Source organism: Eleginops maclovinus, chromosome 9 (assembly GCF_036324505.1).
Source record: "Eleginops maclovinus isolate JMC-PN-2008 ecotype Puerto Natales chromosome 9, JC_Emac_rtc_rv5, whole genome shotgun sequence".
Classification (NCBI taxonomy): Eukaryota; Metazoa; Chordata; class Actinopteri; order Perciformes; family Eleginopidae; genus Eleginops; species Eleginops maclovinus.
Window position 1 is genome coordinate 28,727,130 of NC_086357.1, and position 24,163 is coordinate 28,751,292.

At 46.5% G+C, this 24,163-nt stretch overlaps 1 protein-coding gene across 1 annotated transcript in view; it reads left to right on the forward strand.

Annotated features, from left to right (window-relative positions):
* The window catches only part of palld (palladin, cytoskeletal associated protein), a 59,682-nt gene that overhangs the window by 4,137 nt on the left and 31,382 nt on the right, over positions 1 to 24,163 (forward strand). The window contains 6 exon segments of the mRNA XM_063890626.1: positions 95 to 940; positions 21,916 to 22,091; positions 22,209 to 22,279; positions 23,046 to 23,099; positions 23,101 to 23,160; positions 23,594 to 23,656. Coding sequence (XP_063746696.1) covers positions 96 to 940; positions 21,916 to 22,091; positions 22,209 to 22,279; positions 23,046 to 23,099; positions 23,101 to 23,160; positions 23,594 to 23,656 — 1,269 coding nt within the window. The 5' untranslated portion in view covers position 95.

The following is a 24,163-nucleotide window of genomic DNA, read 5'->3' on the forward strand; positions in this document are numbered from 1 at the left end:
TGTGTGTGTGTGTGTGTGTGTGTGTGTGTGTGTGTGTGTGTGTGTGTGTGTGTGTGTGTGTGTGTGTCCTGTTAACAGCCTCTCTGTGTTGCAGGATGCAGGACGGGAGCTGGAATCAGACCCCCCCCGTCTCTCTGCTGCTGAAGGACTCCGCAGCGGGCCGGGCTCTTGAGGCCGATGGTGGGGTGTTCTCCGAGGCGTCCTCTGAGGGGGGGGGCCCATACATGGACTCAGTCCCAGAGCTGGACTCTGGGGAGGGGGGGTTTGCAGACCTCACTGCCTTCCTGAGTGCAGAGGAGATCCACCGCAGCCTGGACCTGGCCCTGGAGGCCTTCGGGGCCACGCTGGAGGACCCAGACTCCTCTAGAGCCGCTGAACAGAACCCCCCTACTAAAGCCTCCTGCCCGTCTGAAGGTGCAGCAGCTGAAGCCCCCCCCCTCAGTAAACACACGTCCAGAGAGGTGGAGAAGCCCCTCCGCCTCAAACCCCTGCCCCCCGTCTATAAGCAGGATAAGCCCCGCCTCCTGCACGAGGGCCTGGAGCTGAACGACCGCGCGGCGTCCGCCTCGGAGTTCTGCAGCCGCGCCGCCACCTTCATCGAGGAGCTGTCCTCCATCTTCAGAGGCTCCGCCCACCCGCAGGGGGAGGACGACGCCTCCTCCCCGGACAGCGGGTACCTGACCCCCCGGGGTCAGAGGCCGAACCCTGCTCCTCCTCAGCCCCCCCGCCACCAGGAGGAGGTGCATCACAGCGAGCCGGCGGGGAGCCTGGAGCCTCCTCCTCCTCCTGCAGCGTACCACCACCCCCCCGCTGCGGCTCCGTCACAGGGCCCGCTGTCCCCCCCCTGCTTCCTGCAGAAACTGAAGAGCCAGGAGGTGGCCGAGGGGAGCCCCATCCGCCTGGAGTGCAGAGTGATTGGAAACCCCCCCCCATTGGTCAGGTAGGGCTCCTTCTTTGTCCTTAGCCTCCTGTCAGGGTTGGAGAGGGAGGGTCTGAGGTCCTGAGTGTGCTTTAGGAGGACAGACCTTTATGTTCTGAAGAGTAGGATCGAAGCTCCGGATCTTCTCCCTCTTTATGTGAGGACGGAGTTCTGCTGTCAGCATGCAGGGCTCAGTAGTCCTGAGATCAACAGCACGGACCCTGAATAAATACAGCACAGCAAAAATCAAACACATCGTTTTACTACGGAGATCGGGTTCTCCTGACGGTAAAGACAAAGCCCATGAGCTGAAGATCAACAGAGCATCAGAATGGTCCTGGAAACAGACAGGAGTTCAGCTGGACGGCGGCAGGGTGGAGCAGAAACTTGGTTTTGTGAAGTTGGTTGGGAGATTCAGAGAGAGGCGGAGGAGGTGGGATTGTTGGTTAACCTCGATCTGTGTCTCAAACGGTGGGGGGTCCTTAAGGGGAACCCTGTGTGGAGCTCTGGCTGGTTTCACATGATCTTCCATTTCCCTGGATACTCTAGTGTAAAGGCTGATTTGGTGAGATCAGGCTGTGTGTTGGCAAGACATGTGACATGATGCACGCTTTTACGTGCAATATACTGCATATGCTGTCAGCTGTCTGGCCCACAGCTGGGGAGGTATCTGAGTTGGTGCATCTGCACAGTGACAGTGTAACTGAACAGATTAGGTTTTGAAACTGCATTTTTGAAAATATGTCATAGTCTTAGTGTTCGTGTTGAACCTCGACCGTTAAAACACGGAATGAACAAAGTGCTGGAAGGTGTTGACTCCAATACTCAACTGTGGTTTTAGAATGACACCGAGAGAAGGGGAAGCAAATCAAAGCTTTATTGTTTCAGTAAGTCCAGCCTTCAGGCCTTCAGGGATTTCTGCTGCAGGACTTCTGTAGCTCTAACAGAAGGAAGACGCTCCCTGCGCTCCTGGGAATTCCCCAAATATTTACCCTAGCATTTCTACTTTCTGTTTTTTGGTTTTAGTTCTCTGCTCATCTACATATTTTATATAAAGGGATCCTTCTGTCTTTAGTCTAATGACGGCGGCTCCTCCGTATGAATGCTGCAGGAATGTGCTGACGCTCAGTGTGTGAACAGAGCTTTAGTGTCAGTGATGTTGACCAGCCCGGCTGCACAGATACAGTGATGGTGGTGGGGGGGGGGGTTACTGACGTGTTGACAGGCAAGGCACCTGCCTTCAGATCAACAGGGACTTCCACTCTGGTACCTGAGCCAGGTTAAAATACCAGGAGGAGCTGTGGACATCATTTTTAGTCCAAACTCAATTTTATTACGTTTCATTCAGAAGGAGGTAGGGATCCTCAAATAAATCTAAACTGCCTAAAGGCTTAGACCCACGAGGAACAAGTGAAAGAAATCTGTCTTTTTGTTATTTATGTGAACTTCCATTTTATAAACATTGATTTCTAGGAAAGGGTTCACTTGTTTTCCTGCTAAATCACACCGCTAATAATGAGTAAGTGAGTGAGTCATTAACCAGATCATTAAAACACATTATTGTTGTTTACCTGGTTTCAGTTTAGTGGGGACTTCCAGCCTGCTACCTGAGCCAGGATAATATAACCCAGGATGAAGTGAGACCTGAGAGGACAGCGCTCTCCCTGAGGAAACTATAAATACTTGGCTCTCTTGTTTCTGGAGCTGTCGGCTCACAGCGCCGCCAACACGCTGTGTACTACACACACCTGGGGCTATTAATGACTGGTTCAGTGGTTCTGATTCTGTTATATGAATTTAAGTGGTGTCTCTGCAGCAGACCATTGCCGTCTTAATCTCTGCTTTTGACCAACACCACCGTCATCCCCTGACATGCTGTCCACTGTATATAAAAAGAAGGCACCGTGACGGCAGCCATTGTTTTGAGGACTAAGGTTTTTCATCTGGAGTTTTTAGACATCACCAGCTTAGTTTTGGCAGTTTTTAAAACTCTCACCATCTTGAATTTAAGCTGTCACCATAGCTGTAGTATCTTGGTGTATTGGTTGTCACCCTGTTGCTCCTTAGCCCTCCCCATCGCTGACGCCCATGCTTTTTTAGTTGTTGCTATCTTGATTTTTTGACGTCACATTCTTGGTTTTTTAAATCAAGAGAGAAGTAGGAGTATTTCCTCATAGACTTCTATACTATGTGAGAGAGAACGCAGCTTTAAGGCTTTTCTGTATCGACTCCTCAGACCCAGGCGTTGGCGCTGATATTCAGAATAGCTCCGTCTTGATGCCACACTTTATTCACTCTCTGTATTATTAGAAATCTATTTAAAGTCTGGATATCTCTGGCATTTATTTATACACATTGCACTCAACTTCCCCCTGACCTATTCGGTGTCTCTTGGGAACCTTTGCTGCTACCTAAAGTAATGTTCCTTTAACCGGTCCTGGTCCAGTCTGAGCCCGGCCCCTCCGACGGGTCCCATGGAGTGAGAGAGGTGGACTGGCGCTGTGTTTCTAGGTGTTTGTGCAATCAGAAGACATAAAGAGCGTCTCCCTGCAGGCTCTGAGGGGCCTCTCTGTATAAATAGTCCGCAGGCCAACAGGAGCCAGCGCAGGAATGCAGGCAATGCAACGACAAGCCGTTTCCAGCCACCGGCTCCATGTCTCCCACACCTTATGGGGGAACATGAAGGTGTAGCACGGTGAAGCACAGGCGTTATACTGTGGAGAACATGAATGGAAAAGTAAGAATTGTTGTGAAGTACTTTGCCTTTTCCCTCCCTTCACTTCATTGGGGTGTAGGCTCATGCTCCAATGAGACAGCAAGGTACAACACACCGATGCCTTTGGTTCAGATGTTGTGATAATGAAGGAAAACCATATGCTGATTTGTGCAGCAGTTTGTCTGATTGTGGGTTTCTGCACAGTGCAAGCTCTCTCAATGAGAGTCAGTATAGTCTGTGCCGTGTTCAGAGATATTAATCATTCATAAACTTTCCTTAAATAACATCTTTCATTGCATAAACCGCGGTGTCTGGGAATCAGACGTAAAACAAAGGGCATGAACATCCTTTTAGGGCTTTGTCTTTAAGCTGTCAGCAGAAGTACCTTGAGTCTGATTTGTGATTATAGTTGGTGTTTAACAACAGATCTGCCTAAACCAACTTCCTGTCACTTCCTGTGTTGGGGGTTTATTGCGGACACTAGATGGCAGCAAAATGTTTAGAAGAGTAACCTCTGGAAGTTCAGTCAAAAAATGTCTGTAGTGCAACTTCTTATAAGAAGGAGAAAACTAAAGAGTGTGTGTGTGTGTGTGTGTGTGTGTGTGTGTGTGTGTGTGTGTGTGTGTGTGTGTGTGTGTGTGTGTGTGTGTGTGTGTGTGTGTGTGTGTGTGAGGGTCACAGAGAGCCTCTCTAAACAGAGGTGCTGGTGTGAGGTCTGCCTGAGGACTGTTTCTCTGCAGAGTCGTGGCGTGCTCACTCGGTTATTTCAGGCGCTGTGTGTGACGCGGCTCCATGTTATTACCCTAACTGCCTGCTGTGCAAACATCTCCAGCCTCCAACCCACCAAACCACAGGGGAACGCCAGGGAGACCAGGGAGTTTAGACGTGGATCTGCACAGGGCGGTGTCTCCAGCATCGGGAGGAGGCGTCCCATCGGTTGATGATGGGATGTGATATACAGGAGGACTGTTACCCCCCCCCCCCCCTCCTCTCCTCTGCTGCTTTCCTCAGGTGGTCCAAGACTTGTTGCTGCCATTTGATCAGTGGCGGGCCGTGCATTTCACACCTAGGCCTTCAGTGATATCCTACACAGTCCTACCTGAATTAACTTGAATTTGAACGCCATGGCTCTAGAAACTATACATTTAGACAGAAACGCAGTATAACCGGGCGTTGCATCACATTAACATAGTCAAGTACAACAGAGTTATATTAATATTTCTGAAGCATTTATAATCAATACATCAGCATTTACAGTTAACTTAATTAATCAGATTATCTGACAAACCGCTCCTTGACACCTGTGTCTGTCACATAACGCAGAACAAGGGCCAGCTGTGCTACATTACCCACATCTGACGTCTCGTCCACCATAACAGCGACAAAGGGTGCTTTTTTAATCTTCATTTTGATCTCTTCTCCCATCACTTCAGCAATAGCATAAATCAGGTCGTTTTGTATTTTTGCCTGACGTCCCAGTAAACATGTTGTTTGTGTACAGGTGGTAATGCAAATCTGTGTTGTTCTCAGCAAGAAAAGAAAGAAGCTCCACGTAGTTTCCTCTGTTTCTGGACTCGGCGCTTTCATCGTGTCCCATAAATGAAAGTTCCTGTTTACCGATCAGTTGCAAATACCAGGCATTCCCGGCAGTACAATTTGCAGTGCCTCTCGGAGGCTGTGAGCCAGGGGTACCGCTCGTAGTTTCCCTGCTGTGCTAGGCTCGCTAGCGTTGGAGTTGGTCGTTCCCTTTTCAAGATGTGTAGCTTTACTTGAAAAGTTCGTTTTGAAAATGGCGTTGTAATTATATCTTCTACCAAATTGATCTCTTCTCCTCCTTCAGCCATTGTGGGTTGAAAAAAATAGCTTGTAGAAATCTACACAAATTATCTCGCTCAAGTTCTAGTTCTGTTTGCTAGCTTTGCCCATAGACTGTATGGCTCTGCCTACTGTATGGCTCTGCCTACTGCCTAGCTCTGCCTCTCAATAGTGCTTATCCAATCAGAAGATGTGCACGTGCTAACGTTAGCGTACGCCTGCTAGCTGGCCCGTTGTCGCCACCTCGAAATCTGATTGGTTAACGCCACAGTTTTGTTTGCGTTCACTTTAAGCTACAGGCGCCCGCACTGTTGATTCTGAAGGCCTAAGGGCAGATTTCTTTGACCCTAGCAACACATTATGGCTGAAATATGATTGGATAAAAGCTCTAACATAAAGGCCAGCCCTCCAAATCTCGTTCTGAGGCTGGAAGCAGCGCAGCCAAGACGAGCGCTATAAAATGAAGAGAATAGACTATGGGGAATAATTCAATACGTATTTGTGGAAAAAATATATCAAAATTTAATTTATATTCTGATGATGTTTAGGCCAGCAGAGAAGGCCTTGCTGGCCCTGACGGCCCACCACTGCATTTGATACACCTCTTCATACCTCGCCCTGCAGCTTCACTTCCAGTGTTGTGAATCTGTCTTATCCTCTGTTCGCTGCTTTAGCAGATCTCCCTGGGCTCTTTAATGACTGTTTAAATGCACTTAATGTTGCACAACATCTTAAGGCCTCTAATGGTTTTTGTAAAGCACTTTGAATCGCCTTGTGTTGACATGTTGTATAAATGAACTCGCCCTGCCTTGCCTAATCTCCGTACTTAAGGAGGGCTGGAGGAGAAAGAGCCCCCTTTGTCTCCCTGACTCAGCAGTCCTCAGTCGACCTTAGTTTGATTTGATCCTTTTGTTTCTTTAAAGAGTCCTCTCCTGCTCATCAGTGTGTAGTCTCTACTTTAAAGAGTCCTCTCCTGCTGATGTTCAGGTGTATATCAGTATGTAGAGTCTCTACTTTAAAGAGTCCTCTCCTGCTGATGTTCAGGTGTATATCAGTATGTAGTGTCTCTACTTTAAAGAGTCCTCTCCTGCTGATGTTCAGGTGTATATCAGTATGTAGAGTCTCTACTTTAAAGAGTCCTCTCCTGCTGATGTTCAGGTGTATATCAGTATGTAGTGTCTCTACTTTAAAGAGTCCTCTCCTGCTGATGTTCAGGTGTATGTCAGTATGTAGTGTCTCTACTTTAAAGAGTCCTCTCCTGCTGATGTTCAGGTGTATATCAGTATGTAGTGTCTCTACTTTAAAGAGTCCTCTCCTGCTGATGTTCAGGTGTATATCAGTATGTAGAGTCTCTACTTTAAAGAGTCCTCTCCTGTTGATGTTCAGGTGTATATCAGTATGTAGTGTCTCTACTTTAAAGAGTCCTCTCCTGCTGATGTTCAGGTGTATATCAGTATGTAGTGTCTCTACTTTAAAGAGTCCTCTCCTGCTGATGTTCAGGTGTATATCAGTATGTAGTGTCTCTACTTTAAAGAGTCCTCTCCTGCTGATGTTCAGGTGTATATCAGTATGTAGTGTCTCTACTTTAAAGAGTCCTCTCCTGCTGATGTTCAGGTGTATATCAGTATGTAGAGTCTCTACTTTAAAGAGTCCTCTCCTGCTGATGTTCAGGTGTATATCAGTATGTAGTGTCTCTACTTTAAAGAGTCCTCTCCTGCTGATGTTCAGGTGTATATCAGTATGTAGTGTCTCTACTTTAAAGAGTCCTCTCCTGCTGATGTTCAGGTGTATATCAGTATGTAGTGTCTCTACTTTAAAGAGTCCTCTCTACTTTAAAGAGTCTTTAACGAGTGGGGCTCTGGAGGTCAGTGGGAGAAGTTTCACCTGGCTGGGGAAACTTCACACTGAGTCTCGGACCGACAGCTCCATCCGTCACAGGCTGCTTTAACGCTCCTCTGAGGAATAACACACACTGTCCACGTGTGTGTTTTACTGCCACTTCCTCCTGCATGCACGTACAGTCTGCTCTCACTGTGGGTGCCAACATCTGTCCAGTGGTTATATACACATCCCGGGTTTAACGCCTCAGGAGTCATCAAGATCAGGGCTGCACAATACACATTTTATCCAAATGTGATACAGACTAATAGAATATTGGAAGTTCAGAAAGCTGGAGGTAGGTTTTTAAAGTGGATCCTGAATCCTGGATCCTGAGTCCTGGATCCTGACTCTTGGATCTTGAGTCTTGGATCCTGAATCCTGAATCCTGGATCCTGAGTCCTGAGTCCTGAGTCCTGGATCGTGGGTCCTGGATCCTGTGTCCTGGATCCTGACTCTTGGATCCTGAGTCCTGGATCCTGAGTCCTTAATCCTGAGTCCTGAGTCTTGGATCCTGAGTCCTGGATCCTGACTTTTGGATCCTGAGTCCTGGATCCTGAGGATTGTGTACACAGTGTGAACGCTGTGACTGTAAATCTGATTTCCTGAACCCCTCCTGAGTCAAACATGATTTGGTTTGATCTGCATTCCTAAAGGTCGTAGTTCATGAAAGGAACATTATTCTGTCTAATCCAATCAGATCTCCTAACCACAATAGTTTGACTTGATGGAAACTCCTTCCAATAAATAGTGAAAGCAATGGAACTAAACCTTTTCCAAAACATTGATCTTCCTTTGGTTCCGTACCTGTATGTCACATGGCAGTTGCTCTGTGTGTTTTGGGGGAACCTGCAGACTCTGAACCAGGTCTCTGTGTAACAGCTGAGCTCTGTGAGAAGTACGTCAGACTGTTCTCACAGCCCCGTGTTAGACCTCCTCCCAGCGTCTGCAAACCGTGTTCATGTTCCAGTTACGTTTCTGACAAACATCCCCCCCCCCACAGTCATTCCAGCCTGCCTCGTTATTTAGGGCTTAGAAATGAAACGACCTCATGCCTGCAGAATGTGTTAAAAAAAGGAAAGCAGGTATAAACAGAGCGGAGCCTCCCCCCCTCCTGCAGAGATCAGATGAGCCCACGAGGGAGAATTTAATTTACGTTCCTCCTGAAGCGGGCCGACAGCAGCATTACAGCGAGGCTGCGTCATGAGTCAGCGCCGGGTCGCCTAACATGAACTCATCCTCCGCCCGTCAGCTGGGAGCAAAACTACTGAGGAAACTAACCTTTCTTTATTTAAACCCGTTATTTTTTCACTCGTCACAATCCCAACAGAGCCTGCCAGCTAACCACTCAGAGCAGACTGGGCTCTGGTTTCAGACAGAGGGTGAAAAGAGGTGCTGCAGCAGTCTGAGAGACATTAAGTCGTATGGCTCTCTTCATTAAAGCCAATGCAAGAGTCCGACTGTATAGAAGTCTATGAGGAAATGTTCCTGCTCCTCTCTGGATGTATTACCTCAGTAACATTTTCCTGAGGAGCTTATGGTCTCTATCTCTAGTTTTAAGTCTTCTTAAATACAGAGTGATGTAGGGCGGGGCTACCTGTGATTGACAGGTAGCTACCACGCTGCTGTCCTTGCTTTCGACTTCAACCCGTTCACAGTTTTTTCACTTCATCAAGTTATCCTTAAAACGCTGGTTGCCTAAAGAATGTCTTCACTTGTAGTTAGCTCCACCCTCTCTTTGGTGATGTCATGATGACTGCATCTTTTTGTTATATACAATGCATGGTCTAAGTGTGTTACATCTACATCTGTAAACCACAGAATGAACCTCTAACAATGTGAGCTCTGTGCAGCTCAGCCAGCAGGATTCTGGGCTTGGTGTCAGCACCATGTTGAAATCACATTAGGGCTCCGTGGGTGAGTCTTGTAGACCATGAAAAGGATTTACCACGGCTTCTTTTTTTATGTCCTAGAACATTTATAATACTTGACACCATAAAAAAAAGGGGAGATTTCATCCTGCCGGGGTCAACGACTTGCTACTGAACTCAACAGACGAGGAAGAGTTAACTGAGGGAGGCGGTGGGGAAGAGGAGGATGAGATGTGAAGAGTTATGTAAGTGGATCAGTGACAGATGAAGAAGTGGAATACCAGATTTAATATGAGGCATGTCTGCTGCACACAAAGAGAGCAGTCAGCCAGGGCGAGAGGGCGGTAATCTAAGAAGAGTTCAACAGCAGGATGTGCACAGGACATAAATCTGCAGCCTCCACACATACACACACACACACACACACACACACACACACACACACACACACACACACACACACACACACACACACACACACACACACACACACACTGTCGGAGGCTTGTTCGACCTCCTCCACAAACATTCTCTAAGCTGGAGGAGGTTGACGTTAACTAACTGCAGGAAGCTTTGCTTGGTCAGTGACACATGAACACTACCACAGCGGCTCCGCTTACAGGGCCTCACGACTACAGAAAGAGCACAGGGCGATGAAAACATGGACAGGTACAGCAGAGTGTGTGGGAACTTAACAACCTACCTGGACTGCTATTTGTTGTTGGAGGTGCAATATATGACTCAGCAGCTTTAAGACGGGAAGGAGCTTTTATTCTCCACTTCGCTCTGATGCAGGATCTTCACCGGAAAGGGACGTCAGCGCCTCATATTACATTACACATGCATTCTCTCAAACCAAGAAAATACTCTTATTTTGCTCAAAATAAAGACAAAGTTTAGTTTAGCATCAACTTAATATGCACAACATCTGACCTTTTAAAGGTTATATGTTGCTGACAGTAGAGATGTTACTTATATTGCTCAGGACAAACTGGTATTTATCGGTTATTGATGTTAAAACTCATTTTGCATCCCTAAAATGATGCCTCCTGCTCTGAGTTTTTGTGTCTGTAGTTCTGAGTCATTGCCCCGGCTCCACAACTGGATTGGTTACAGTATCTCTGTCTCCTCCTCTCACCTGTTAATGACTCTCTGCTCTTCATCATGCTCCATGAGGCCAGGTCATCAGAGGCAGCTTACAGTAATCCTCCTTTTGATCAGATGTCTTCCTGCAGGCTGCCAGAGAGCTGCGTTTGAAGTGGAGCCCCACTCAATTAGAAACCTTTGACGATATGGAAATGGAGGATTCTCAGTGTGTCTGTGTTGTGCACTTGGCTTTGTGTTGTGTGAAATCAGTGTGTGCAGGGATGCTTGTTTTACATGCAGGCGAGAGGTCAGACGGGACACATAAAACCAGCTCTCCTTCCCATGTTCATGTGACAGGACAACAGCTGTGAGGATGTTGAACCGTCACTCATAGAAACTCACTTTGTTTGTCTTTTGCATATCACATGGATAAAATATCCCCCTCCTGTCAGTGGGGGGTCTGCAGGGGGGGGGTCTGCAGGGTTTTAGTTTCATGTCTGGCTCATGTGTGTCTGATCAGATCTGAGTCCGTAAATTCAGAGTGTGGAGGTTGTGGAGTTTAAGTCCTGAGTACAGCAACTCCAGCCTCTTACTGGCACCAGTTTCACACACATTTTACAGACCTCGAACGAGAAGCAACCTCAAGTCTAAAAGAGATGTAGTACCTCAGGTTGTATAGAAGTCTATGAGGAAGTGTTCCTGCTCCTCTCTGGATTTAAACCTCAGGTTGTATATGTGCATAGAGCAGTGTGTTATTCTCTGTTCCCAATCTTGGAGACTTTAAAGGCTCCACTCAGAATCTAGTGTAGAGGTTGATGTGCCCCCCCCCCCCCCCCCCCATGCTTGTGTGTTTGCATGTTTGTGGCGAGCTCGTGGGTGGTTGTTTCCAGGGTTTCATTCACAGAGCGCTGCTGCTCGCTCTGTTTAATTCAGAAGACGCACCTGGTCTGAGCAGCATGTCCCATCAGGAGGGCGGAGAGGTGTGTCTGAGAGAGCGGTTGTGTTTGTATTCAGAGTCGCTCTTTATAGATACATGTGTCGTGACTCAGAGGACCACAGCGGTGTGGTGCAGCGGCAATAACTCAGATAATTGTTGTTCCCAGAAAGTGATGAAACATACCTTAATCCCGCTGACTGTAATGTGGTTTCTCTGCAGATGGTTGCACTCAGGGAGATCGATGGCTGTGGTTTAGGAGAAGATATTAAATTACAAATCTGAAGCACAGGATGGGATTTAAACGTCCTCAGGTGTGCATGTGTGGAAACCAGTGCAGAGGGGGTATTAGGGGATTTTCATTTGAAAGGCGAGTGCATAAAAAGTAAACATTGAAATAAAAATGTAGACTTCTAAATGTTTTAAAAAATAAGGGCATCTCCTCCCCCCTGTTCTCCATCAGGGCTCTAAGAAGCTGAGTTTAAATAAACAGAGGACAGAAATAGAGCCAGGGTCTCGGGAGGACACGGAGAGTTTTCTAAAAGCAAACCTCCAGCTTCGTGCTGCTGTTTGAAGATGTGGCTCACGCTCTTCATGTGGCTCCTGAGTTTCATCTGACTCTCCTGTTTTCTGCAGGATTTATGTGACAGCTGAGCACATCTCAGTCTGACATCATGTCTGTTTCTGTCAGCTCGTCTCCTGGCAGCCCAAACAGCGGCCGTCCTGAAGCAGCTGACCCTGAAAAGAGCTTTTTAGACATAGAGATATTATGACTGGCCGGTGGTGCATTCAGGGGCTCTTCTGATGGTCCCTTCTTTCAGATTATTTCCACCCCACTTCAATGCAGCACCAATGCCCTATCACACGCTGTGTACCTGCCATATCACTCGTACCCGCGCTGACATATAATGAGTGCTTCTTCAGCATGAACTACACCCTTTAAATAAGTTTCATGATAAGTGAGCAGGTAGCTTTCTGTAATCCTGCGGAGAGACAGCCTCCCTGGCGACAGAGATTATAATTAAAAAGGGTTGAAGCCAAAGTTATTAAACATGCTGTTGTGAGAGGGGCGGGAATTACCGGCTGATCCGTATCCCTTAAAGAAGTCCTGTTCTGCTTTCTATCCTGCAGAGTGTTCTATGGTTTAAGTGCATGTAAATGGTCTGCAAAGACTCAAATCCCTGTGTTCCCTCCAGAGGAAGTTCCTTTAATGAATCCAGAGATGGAAAAATCTTCTTCCTCTTGTTGACATCATTATTGTTTCATAGACTCTGTGTTATGGGTCTGAGGTCAGTCTTCAGTCCTTAATGAGAACATCCAGAGACCGCAAAGCCCGTCGTCTCATTAACCAGGTCTTAGGTTTCACGGTCACTTAGGGGAAGAACGGAAGGTTCCTGTTGTTATTGAGACGAATGGGAGGTTTAAAAGGATGACAGAGGGTTGTGATTGCAGTGTGTGAGACGCGGAGACAGGACACTCATAATCTGCTGCGTCTCAGTTTCTCAGGGGTCTTCAGACCAGAGTATCTCCAGTGTGTGTGAGAGCCTCGATACACACCCTGCATCCTGCTACACACAACTGTAATAACACATTCATATTTAATAAGCACGGGAAGTTATGGAGGACCAAAGCTGACTTTATAAAAAATGATTTACTCAATAATAATACAAAATGACACAGAAAGAAATGCAGGAAAAAAATGAAATCATCAAAACTAGAATTATATAAAGGAAGTGATTAACCAAAGAAATACAGAATAATTAAGTTGCAGCCCATAATGAAATCACTGCAAAAAACACAGAAAAATAAATGAAAACAGAAAACATGCATCAGTGTAGGAACAGAAAACCAACTGAGTAAATACAAATAAATGTAAACAGAAAACAAACTAGTAAATAATAATTAGACACAAAAAATGTGTTTATTTTTATATATTTTCAAATCACTTTAATTTCTTTATCGAAATATAATTTTATTTATTATATATTATTTTAAATATCTAAATATTGTTGTTATTGTGTGTGTGTGTGTGTGTGTGTGTGTGTGTGTGTGTGTGTGTGTGTGTGTGTGTGTGTGTGTGTGTGTGTGTGTGTGTGTGTGTGTGTGTGTGTGTGTGTGTGTGTGTGTGTGTGTGTGTGTGTGTGTGTGTGTGTGTGTGTGTGTGTTCCCAGTAGCCTCTGCCATTTGTCCAGTGGCCAGGTGCTACCGACTCAAAGAGCTCTTTTTAGATCCAGGCTATTTCTGTTCGGGCCCAACTGGGCTAAATGGTCTCTTTAGTCCTGGCATGGGATTTATTAACTGGGAAGATGGGGGGGGGGGGGGGGTCTGGTGACAGGGTTAGTGGTTCTGGTGAGATGCAGAGCTTTTGATGCTCAGCAGATTGTGTTCGGACTTGTTTTGGAAAAGTGAAGTGTTTTTGTTTGGTTGACGCCGGGTCGGTGTTTAGAATGTTTGCAGGGCAGAACGAGAGGATGTTTATGAGAGCGCTTTAAAAAGAGTCCGAGCGGCACGAGAGGAATTCATCCTGGTTGTCACTGAGTAAAAATACTCACTACAGGAAACAAATCTCTGCCTGGAGATGTCTGGAGCGCTAGCCAATAGGAGCGCGAGTGTTCCATAGTGATGTCACCGTGTTCTGGAAGTAAACAAAGGGGTCCAATGGAGGCTTTTCAGGCAAGGGAGGGCAGTGTGTGGGAGAGAACACAGTGATGACACTGGGTTACTGAACTTTTAGATTTGAGCCTTTGCAGACCATTGACATGCACTAAAAACACCCTGGATGAAAGTGAGGCTTTAATTGGTGTTGAAATGTCTTCAAGCTAAAGAAGAAGAAGCAGAATTCTTTGTTTCTTTTTTCTCTCTCAAAAATATTTTGAAAAGCATCTGTTTTATATTTCATTCAAATGAATATCACAATTTCTTCAGATCCAGATTACAATCAATGGTGTGGCATTGAGTGAGTCTCAGATGTAGCTTTGCGTACGCTGGAGGATCCCTGGAGGAACCCTGGAGGATCCCTGGAGGATCCCTGGAGGAACCCTGGAGGATCCCTGGAGGACTTGTATAAAGTCAGTAAAGAACCTCAACATGGAACATGAAGTCTTTGAGTTTTGGTTCTGAGGTTCTGTCTGTGAGGAGGAGGAACAAGAGACCGCTGGAATCACAGGAATGACTCGGAGCAGCTGAAACAGTTTCAGTGTTTAACCGAGTCTTTAAAGGTCTTCTGGTGTGTGTTGTCAGTAAGAGGCTGCCCCCCCTACCCCCCTCTGCAGCCTGGGCTCAGTGTGTGTGTGTTTGTGTGACTCAGTTTGGTGAGGGGTGTGTGTCAGTAGCAGAGCTCTCGGTGCAGACACTCAGGAGGATCCTCTCTCAGGCTTTGGCACACAGCAGCAGCTCAGGTGAGTTTCTGTTCACTGCGGTTCTTTTGCTCAGGTGGGGGTCAGATTACCTGTATGACTTTTATTTAATTGACTCCTGGCGGTGTCGTCGAGTCGTCACCGAAGAGAGTTACTCTCCCCTGATGAGAGGGCAGTGGTGTTGTCCATGTCTCGGTGACTCTCTCCCTCTGAAACAGCAGCTGTGTGTAATGAATGCATGAGCTCATTGTTGTTATTGACCCTATGTTGGTATCCTCCTGAACAACAACAACATATTGTATTATTGTTTGCTTCTCCTTTTTAATTCTCAGACAAAACTGACTTCAATTAAGTGTGTGTGTGTGTGTGTGTGTGTGTGTGTGTGTGTGTGTGTGTGTGTGTGTGTGTGTGTGTGTGTGTGTGTGTGTGTGTGTGTGTGTGTGTGTGTGTGTGTGTGTGTGTGTGTGTGTGTATATACGTGTCGGGGGATCCCCATGAGTGTCGAGGTGTGTACATTTGTTGCTCAGCTGCTGGACATGTCCATCGCTATTTTAGTTGAGTATCTCACACACACACACATACACACACACACACACACACACACACACACACACACACACACACACACACACACACACACACACACACACACACACACACACACACACACACACACACACACACTCATCAGGTGTTTGAGGTCTATGGACCACTCCTCAGTATGAAGATCTGGCTGCAGCTCTCAGGCTCCTCCCGACCGCAGGATGAATTCCTCACATGTCATGCTGGTGATTTAGGGAGCCATTTGTCTGTTTGCCCCCCCCATCCACCCCCCCCCCCCCCCCCCCACATGATAATCCTTAATGAGGAAACTATTGCTCTGCAGTTTCCGGTCAGCTGCAGCTGTTTGCTGTCCAGAATGTTCCGGTGACCTCTGACCCGTGGTGAACACAGCTCCATCATCAGAGGCTCCATTTAGCTCCTTCCTGCATGCATCATCTTTAACAGAGCTTTCCTCCCGCAGCGTTTCGCCTTCACAGACTCCCTCTGCCCTCTCAAACTAAAAGCTGCAGTTTAGTAGATGTTTTGCATCTGGTGGAACTTTTTTTAGATCATAAATCTTTGTTATTGTCACATTTTAAAGTGTTAGAAATGGTGCTGTTATTAATAACGCCATTCTCCTTTCTCACTTATTGAGACATGTCTCTACTTTAAAGAGTCCTCTCTACTTTAAAGAGTCCTCTCCTGCTGATGTTCAGGTGTATATCAGTATGTAGAGTCTCTACTTTAAAGAGTCCTCTCCTGCTGATGTTCAGGTGTATATCAGTATGTAGAGTCTCTACTTTAAAGAGTCCTCTCCTGCTGATGTTCAGGTGTATATCAGTATGTAGAGTCTCTACTTTAAAGAGTCCTCTCCTGCTGATGTTCAGGTGTATATCAGTATGTAGAGTCTCTACTTTAAAGAGTCCTCTCCTGCTGATGTTCAGGTGTATATCAGTATGTAGTGTCTCTACTTTAAAGAGTCCTCTCCTGCTGATGTTCAGGTGTATATCAGTATGTAGAGTCTCTACTTTAAAGAGTCCTCTCCTGCTGATGTTCAGGTGTATATCAGTATGTAGTGTCTCTACTTTAAAGAGTCCTCTCCTGCTGATGTTCAGGTGTATATCAGTATGTAGAGTCTCTACTTTAAAGAGTCCTCTCCTGCTGATGTTCAGGTGTATATCAGTATGTAGTGTCTCTACTTTAAAGAGTCCTCTCCTGCTGATGTTCAGGTGTATATCAGTATGTAGCGTCTCTACTTTAAAGAGTCCTCTCTGCTGATGTTCAGGTGTATATCAGTATGTAGTGTCTCTACTTTAAAGAGTCCTCTCCTGCTGATGTTCAGGTGTATATCAGTATGTAGTGTCTCTACTTTAAAGAGTCCTCTCCTGCTGATGTTCAGGTGTATATCAGTATGTAGTGTCTCTACTTTAAAGAGTCCTCTCCTGCTGATGTTCAGGTGTATATCAGTATGTAGAGTCTCTACTTTAAAGAGTCCTCTCCTGCTGATGTTCAGGTGTATATCAGTATGTAGAGTCTCTACTTTAAAGAGTCCTCTCCTGCTGATGTTCAGGTGTATATCAGTATGTAGAGTCTCTACTTTAAAGAGTCCTCTCCTGCTGATGTTCAGGTGTATATCAGTATGTAGTGTCTCTACTTTAAAGAGTCCTCTCCTGCTGATGTTCAGGTGTATATCAGTATGTAGAGTCTCTACTTTAAAGAGTCCTCTCCTGCTGATGTTCAGGTGTATATCAGTATGTAGAGTCTCTACTTTAAAGAGTCCTCTCCTGCTGATGTTCAGGTGTATATCAGTATGTAGAGTCTCTACTTTAAAGAGTCCTCTCCTGCTGATGTTCAGGTGTATATCAGTATGTAGAGTCTCTACTTTAAAGAGTCCTCTCCTGCTGATGTTCAGGTGTATATCAGTATGTAGAGTCTCTACTTTAAAGAGTCCTCTCCTGCTGATGTTCAGGTGTATATCAGTATGTAGTGTCTCTACTTTAAAGAGTCCTCTCCTGCTGATGTTCAGGTGTATATCAGTATGTAGTGTCTCTACTTTAAAGAGTCCTCTCCTGCTGATGTTCAGGTGTATATCAGTATGTAGAGTCTCTACTTTAAAGAGTCCTCTCCTGCTGATGTTCAGGTGTATATCAGGATGTAGAGTCTCTACTTTAAAGGGGTGGAACTCTTTCCCCCTCTGAAACCAGTGTGCTCTGATTGGTTAGCTGGCCGGCTCTGTAATTGTTCTTCTTGATGAATTCCTGAGAAAAAGGAGAGAAACAACACTTTATGAAGCAGGGAGAATGTTTTCCAGAGTAAGGGAATAAAAATGAACATTTGTTTGGGCACAATCTGAGGAAAGAGGACTCCTTTAAAGGTGAGCATACAGCAGGACGCACAGCTAAACCTGATGAATACTCCCTGATGATCCACCATCACGTCCTATTACTGAGTCAATGTGTGTTTGAATCCTGTTTGTGAGGAATGCTGTGAGAGCAGCGTCACACTCAGCTCCAGAGGAAACACCAATAGTCTCCTGAGGACAGAAAACAGGAAGTGTTAGGGAAGCAGTCGGTCTGCTGCCAGAGAGACGGAGGGTGAAACTTCCTCTTACACAACCTCAGAGGAGGAATACTTCAGGAGCAGTAACGCCTGAGAACAAACAAAAGTCCTGTGTGCAAAAAGTACAGCGGTGTGAAATAAGCACCAATGTTTGACATGTTTCTGTGTGATTTAGTGCTGCAGCTGATAAAGGACTGGCTCATCACAAGCACTTATAACGCGGCTTAATTACTCAATTCTGATTGGTCAATTTGGACATTCCAGAGGTCGTTTATTTCCGACAACAGACCGTTGCTAAGGAGAGCACACCGTTACTAGGGAAGATTAAGGGACTGTGCGCTGTCATATTAATCCACAGGAAGAAGTCCGGTCGCAATGGAGGTCAGAAGAAGACAGACAGGAAGTAAACACTAAAGGGGACAGACAGGAAGTAAACACTAAAGGGAACAGCAGAAGAAGATGGACAGGAAGTAAACACTGAAGGGAACAGACAGGAAGTAAACACTAAAGGGAACGGCAGAAGAAGACAGACAGGAAGTAAACACTAAAGGGGACAGACAGGAAGTAAACACTAAAGGGGACAGACAGGAAGTAAACACTAAAGGGGACAGACAGGAAGTAAACACTAAAGGGGACAGACAGGAAGGAATGCTGATTTAATTCTGTTCAGCTAAAAGAGAAACCTTTGTAAAGAGAAATTGACTAAAGGAACCTTATTAGCACTTGTTCACCTGAGTGTGTCCCTGAGTGTGTCCCTGAGAGTGTCCCTGAGTGTGTCCCTGAGAGTGTCCCTGAGAGTGTCCCTGAGAGTGTCCCTGAGTCTGTCCCTGAGTTTGTCCCTGAGAGTGTCCCTGAGTGTGTCCCTGAGAGTGTCCCTGAGTGTGTCCCTGAGAGTGTTCCTGAGTCTGTCCCTGAGAGTGCCCCTGAGAGTGTCCCTGAGTGTGTCCCTGAGTGTGTCCCTGAGAGTGTCCCTGAGAGTGTCCCTGAGTGTGTCCCTGAGTGTGTCCCTGAGAGTGTCCCTGAGTGTGTCCCTGAGAGTGTCCCTGAGTGTGTCCCTGAGTGTGTCCCTGAGTGTGTCCCTGAGAGTGTCCCTGAGTGTGTCCCTGAGTGTGTCCCTGAGAGTGTCCCTGAGAGTGCCCCTGAGAGTGTCCCTGAGTGTGTCCCTGAGAGTGTCCCTGAGTGTGTCCCTGAGTGTGTCCCTGAGAGCGTCCCTGAGTGTGTCCCTGAGTGTGTCCCTGAGAGTGTCCCTGAGTGTGTCCCTGAGTGTGTCCCTGAGAGTGTCCCTGAGAGTGTCCCTGAGAGTGTCCCTGAGTGTGTCCCTGAGTGTGTCCCTGAGTGTGTCCCTGAGAGTGTCCCTGAGTGTGTCCCTGAGTGTGTCCCTGAGAGTGTCCCTGAGAGTGTCCCTGAGTGTGTCCCTGAGAGTGTCCCTGAGTGTGTCCCTGAGAGTGTCCCTGAGTGTGTCCCTGAGAGTGTCCCTGAGAGTGTCCCTGAGTGTGTCCCTGAGAGTGTCCCTGAGAGTGTCCCTGAGTTTGTCCCTGAGAGTGTCCCTGAGAGTGTCCCTGAGAGTGTCCCTGAGTGTGTCCCTGAGAGTGTCCCTGAGTGTGTCCCTGAGTTTGTCCCTGAGTGTGTCCCTGAGTGTGTCCCTGAGTGTGTCCCTGAGTGTATCCCTGAGAGTGTCCCTGAGAGTGTCCCTGAGTGTGTCCCTGAGTGTGTCTGATATAATGAAGCTCTCTTAGGTTAGGGTGAGTGATCTGTTCTTATGAATCTGTCTCATGAAAATGTCATGAGGTTAAGAAAACGGGTCAGAAATAAACTCCTCTCTTTGTTTGACCGCGGCCTGGATGTCCTGAGATGTTTGTCTGTGTTTGGTTCAGTTTCTAGGTTTGCACCGCAGGAGTCAGGCAGAGTGCAGCAGAGCAGCGTGGAGGCTTTCTTCATCCATAATTACAAACCACACGAGGAAAACTGAAACTCTCCAAACTCTAAAAGAAGCGCTGCTTTTATTCTGATCCAGGTCACACAACTCTCCTCCTTCATGCAGAGATGGAGAGCAGATCCAGTTTCCAACTCTCAGTAATTGCTGCAAACCTTTATCCCCACCACAGCTCCCATTATACCAGCAACTTCCCATCATACCACTGAACGCACCATTTACCTGCACAACAAATCACCCCATCATTAAACTGGGGAAGAGGCCAACAGAGTAAACAAGTCCACTTCCTGTCAGACCGTCTCCACTCTCACATTAAACCAAGATGTTGGCTAGCGCTCCGACACAGTGATCCTGATAGGCTAAGGGGCGGGTCATCTCTAAGCAGGTTGACCAATCACAACAGAGCCGGCCAGCTTACCAATCAGAGCAGACTGGGCTCTGGTTTCAGACAGAGGGTGAAAAGAGGAGCTGCAGCACAGGCAGTCTGAGACACATGGAGAGCTTTCTGAACATTAAAGACAGTAGACACACTTCATACTGTCAAAGTCATTCCTCTTACTGTTTGTGTATTTGTGTTGTCCATATCACAGAGAGAGAGCCTTTAGATGAATATAAGTCACAATGTTTAACCAACGAGAGAGACCGGACTGTCCTCTCCTCTCCACCACAGAGAGCCTTTAGATGAATATAAGTCACAATGTTTAACCAACGAGAGAGACCGGACTGTCCTCTCCTCTCCGCCACAGAGAGCCTTTAGATGAATATAAGTCACAATGTTTAACCAACGAGAGAGACCGGACTGTCCTCTCCTCTCCGCCACAGAGAGCCTTTATTCAAACAAGCAGCAAATATGTTGAGTCCTGGTGTCAGAGGTCCTGCTGTGTCTCTGCATCGTGTCCATCCGCTTCCTTTCTTTGACACACAGACCGGCGTCTGCCTGCCTGATAACCAGAGACACGGTCCTGTCTGTGTGTGTGTGTGTGTGTGTACGTGCGTGTGTGTGTGTGTGTGCTTCATTAATGTCATGACCTGAAAAAGACCAGACAGATGAAGCTGCTTTTGTTGTAGATTTGCAACCCTCCAGGGTCCCAGATCACAAACACATGCACGCACGCACACACACACACACACACACACACACACACACACACACACACACACACACAGGCCTCTGATTGGAAGGGAAAGGTGTGTCAGCTTCCCGTAACAAGCGTCTCGCCGGGCCTCAGGGCGCTGACATTTGGTAGATATGAACTCAGACAGACCCTGAAGGAGGTGTGTGTGTGTGTGTGTGTGTGTGTGTGTGTGTGTGTGTGTCAGTAGTGATTGATGGTAGTTATATTGGCAGTTCTCCATCATGTTTTCAGAGGTGTGTTATTATTTAAGTCTCGCCCTCTCTCGTCTGATCAGATTTTATTGGAGGAAACATAAAGTCATTATTTCCTCAGTAAAAATATCAAATCACTTTCATAACTGCTCCCAGTTACTGTGCCTTATAAGGAGTGTAGTCCACTTCATCTACAGGCTCTAGTTTCCAGAAGACCATATCAATATAACGCCTCTACCATCAAACCTCCACACTGTCATTCCCAGTAAAGATCCCAGTATGTGTATTTTCTGCTTCAAAAGAACCACCCTTGGAACAGAAGGGTCTGCAGTGTCTCAGACTGATCTCCTGTGAACAGCTGATCAGGAGGCACAGTGTTTACTGTCCGTCACCCTCTTTGTTCAGAGCCCATGCTAAATGTGTCTCTGTGTTTCTGCTATCTGGATTTATTGGATGTGCTGTTGGACTGTTTGAGTAGTAAGCAGCAGGAAGAGTTTCTCCCCTGGGACAATAAAGTTCATCTTATCTCAGATTCAGTTTGGACTGAACGTCAAGTGGCATATGTGTGTGGATTTGACCAACAATAAAGCAGGTTTATGAGACCAATTGGCCGGTTTTCATAGATGCAAATCAATCAGTGGTGTGACAGCGTCTCTGGCTTTAAAGGAAGTTTGCTCAGTAATGTAAAGCAGTGTCTCGGGTTCTTAATTTGCCCCTCCTCTGGTCTTGCAGGTGGTTCTGTTTGTTAATTTGCCCCTCCTCTGGTCTTGCAGGTGGTTCTGTTTGTTAATTTGCCCCTCCTCTGGTCTTGCAGGTGGTTCTGTTTGTTAATTTGCCCCTCCTCTGGTCTTGCAGGTGGTTCTGTTTGTTAATTTGCCCCTCCTCTCGTCTTGCAGGTGGTTCTGTTTGTTAATTTGCCCCTCCTCTCGTCTTGCAGGTGGTTCTGTTTGTTAATTTGCCCCTCCTCTCGTCTTGCAGGTGGTTCTGTGAGGGTCGGGAGTTGCACTCGTCCCCTGACATCCAGATCCTGAGCGATGGAGACCTGCACACGCTGGTGATCAACGAGGCGTTCGAAGACGATACGGGACGCTACACCTGTGTGGCCTCCAACAGCACGGGGGCCGACAACACCTCCGCTGAGGTCTACATCGAGGGTATTCTTATTATCACAGACTACTACGGGGTATCTTCAGAGTTGCTCTTTGTGGAAAGCATCTCTTGTTGGATGTAACATCGTTATTGTCTCTGGGTCTGTTTCCGTGTCCCTGCAGGAGCGTCGTCCACAGACTCAGAGGGAGAAGGAGGAGCGTCCAAGTCCCGATCAGGAAACATGCCTCAGTACGTGACTCTGCATGACCTCCTGTGACCTTTGACTCCTGAGCAGGTTAACTGCAGCAGATAATCAGGGTCTGACTTTAACTCAGCAATAAAACCACCTTTAGGGAGGAAAGACCCTGAGACTGCACACAGAGGGGATCAGATAGAGACAGTCATATGAGGGGGAATAAAGAGCTATAACGATAATCCAAACGTTTGAAGTGCATTTAGGAGTTGGGTGATTCAATTAATGTTGCACGTAGGACGGTAGGGTTAACAGCCCGGTGGTCACGGGATAAAGCAGTGTCTGTTTGTAGGTGTTTCAAGACCCCTGTATCTGCTGCTGGATGGCAGGAGAGAGCCACTCCCACAGATCTGCTTCTTATTAGCAGGAATGTTACGCTGTTGATTGGGTGAAAGGTCAGCCGGAGAACGCAGGGTCTCTTTCTGCAGATCCAGAGGTGTTTGCAGGAACTTCAAAAACACTTGTCTTGGTCGGAATAGGGCCTCTTTAAAACGCTCATCATAGGAGTAACACGTTCTTCCTACTTCACAAACACAGGCTGCTTTTGAGGACTTCCTTAATTGACAAAGATCTACTGATTTATTTCCAAGATGCATGAAGTGTGTCCCTGCTGCAGGATGCCTCTCCTGCTCTAAATGATTGTGATGATTATCAGTTGTTTGAATCTGCCCCCCCCCCCCGACTCCTTCCTGTTGATGCTGCAGCCTGAAGACCCTCCTCACTTTTGTTGTGTTCTGATTCCTGCTCTGTTTATCTCAGGCTTCAGAAGAAGAAGAGCACCTCCTTGTCGCTGACCATCCGCTCAGCGTCCCCCAAAAGCGCCGACCCCCCCCCCCCACCGATCCACGCTGGTGCAGGCCCTGTCGCAGCCCCCCCCACGGGTGAGCAGCTGCAGGACATCATCCAGATGTTTAGTATTGTTTCCTCCGCAGACAGAGAGGCAGTCAAATGCTGTTTTTATGAAGTTTAACAAACAATCAATGGGGTGATGACAGAAAGGTGACGCAGGAAAACACATTATAAAGGAACACGAAAATAAAACGTGGATTTCAATGAAATGAAGGTTGATTAAATCCCCAAATATGTATAATTATTATTATTGTAAAAGATTAGTATTTCTGTATTTATTAAATACAGAGAGATAAACATTGATATTTAAATGTGCTGCACACATCACATGTGAACAACACAGTAAGTTAAACTTTTAATACATCTGTCTTATTTTTATGTCTCTGACGTCTCATTCATTTTGTCCATTAGAGTTCTTTTATTGATTTTCTGTCAACATGTCCCCCTGGCTTTATCGTCCTCCAGATGCAGAGTCCAGTGTCCTCTCTGCTGGCTGCAGAAGTGTCCGGTCCTCCTACTTTCACCAAGGTGCGTTTCTACAGAATACTGTTCACTTATCAATCTTTATTCATACTGCACCTTTACAGCACATCAGAGGCATGTTAAAGGAGGTCAAAGGTCATGAAATGGAATTAAAAAAGACATACTGATGAAACTCCAAAAAACACCAGACTGAGAAGATGAGTTTACTTTTGAAAATGGAAATGCACGCAGCACATGAAACTTGTGTTGTTGCAGACTCTCAACCCTCCAGGTTCCAGATCTCTCACACACACACACACAAACACACACACACACACACACACACACACACACACACACACACACACACACACACACACACACACACACACACACACACACACACACACACACACACACACACACAGATGAATTGTGAGATGAAACAGGGTTGAGATTTGGGCTCAGATAGTAATATTCTCTTTAGCCTTGGCATGAAAGACAGCAGGACTGAGTAGCGTGTGAAGCATGAATACTGCACATCAAGCATGCTAAACATACATGACCTCATAC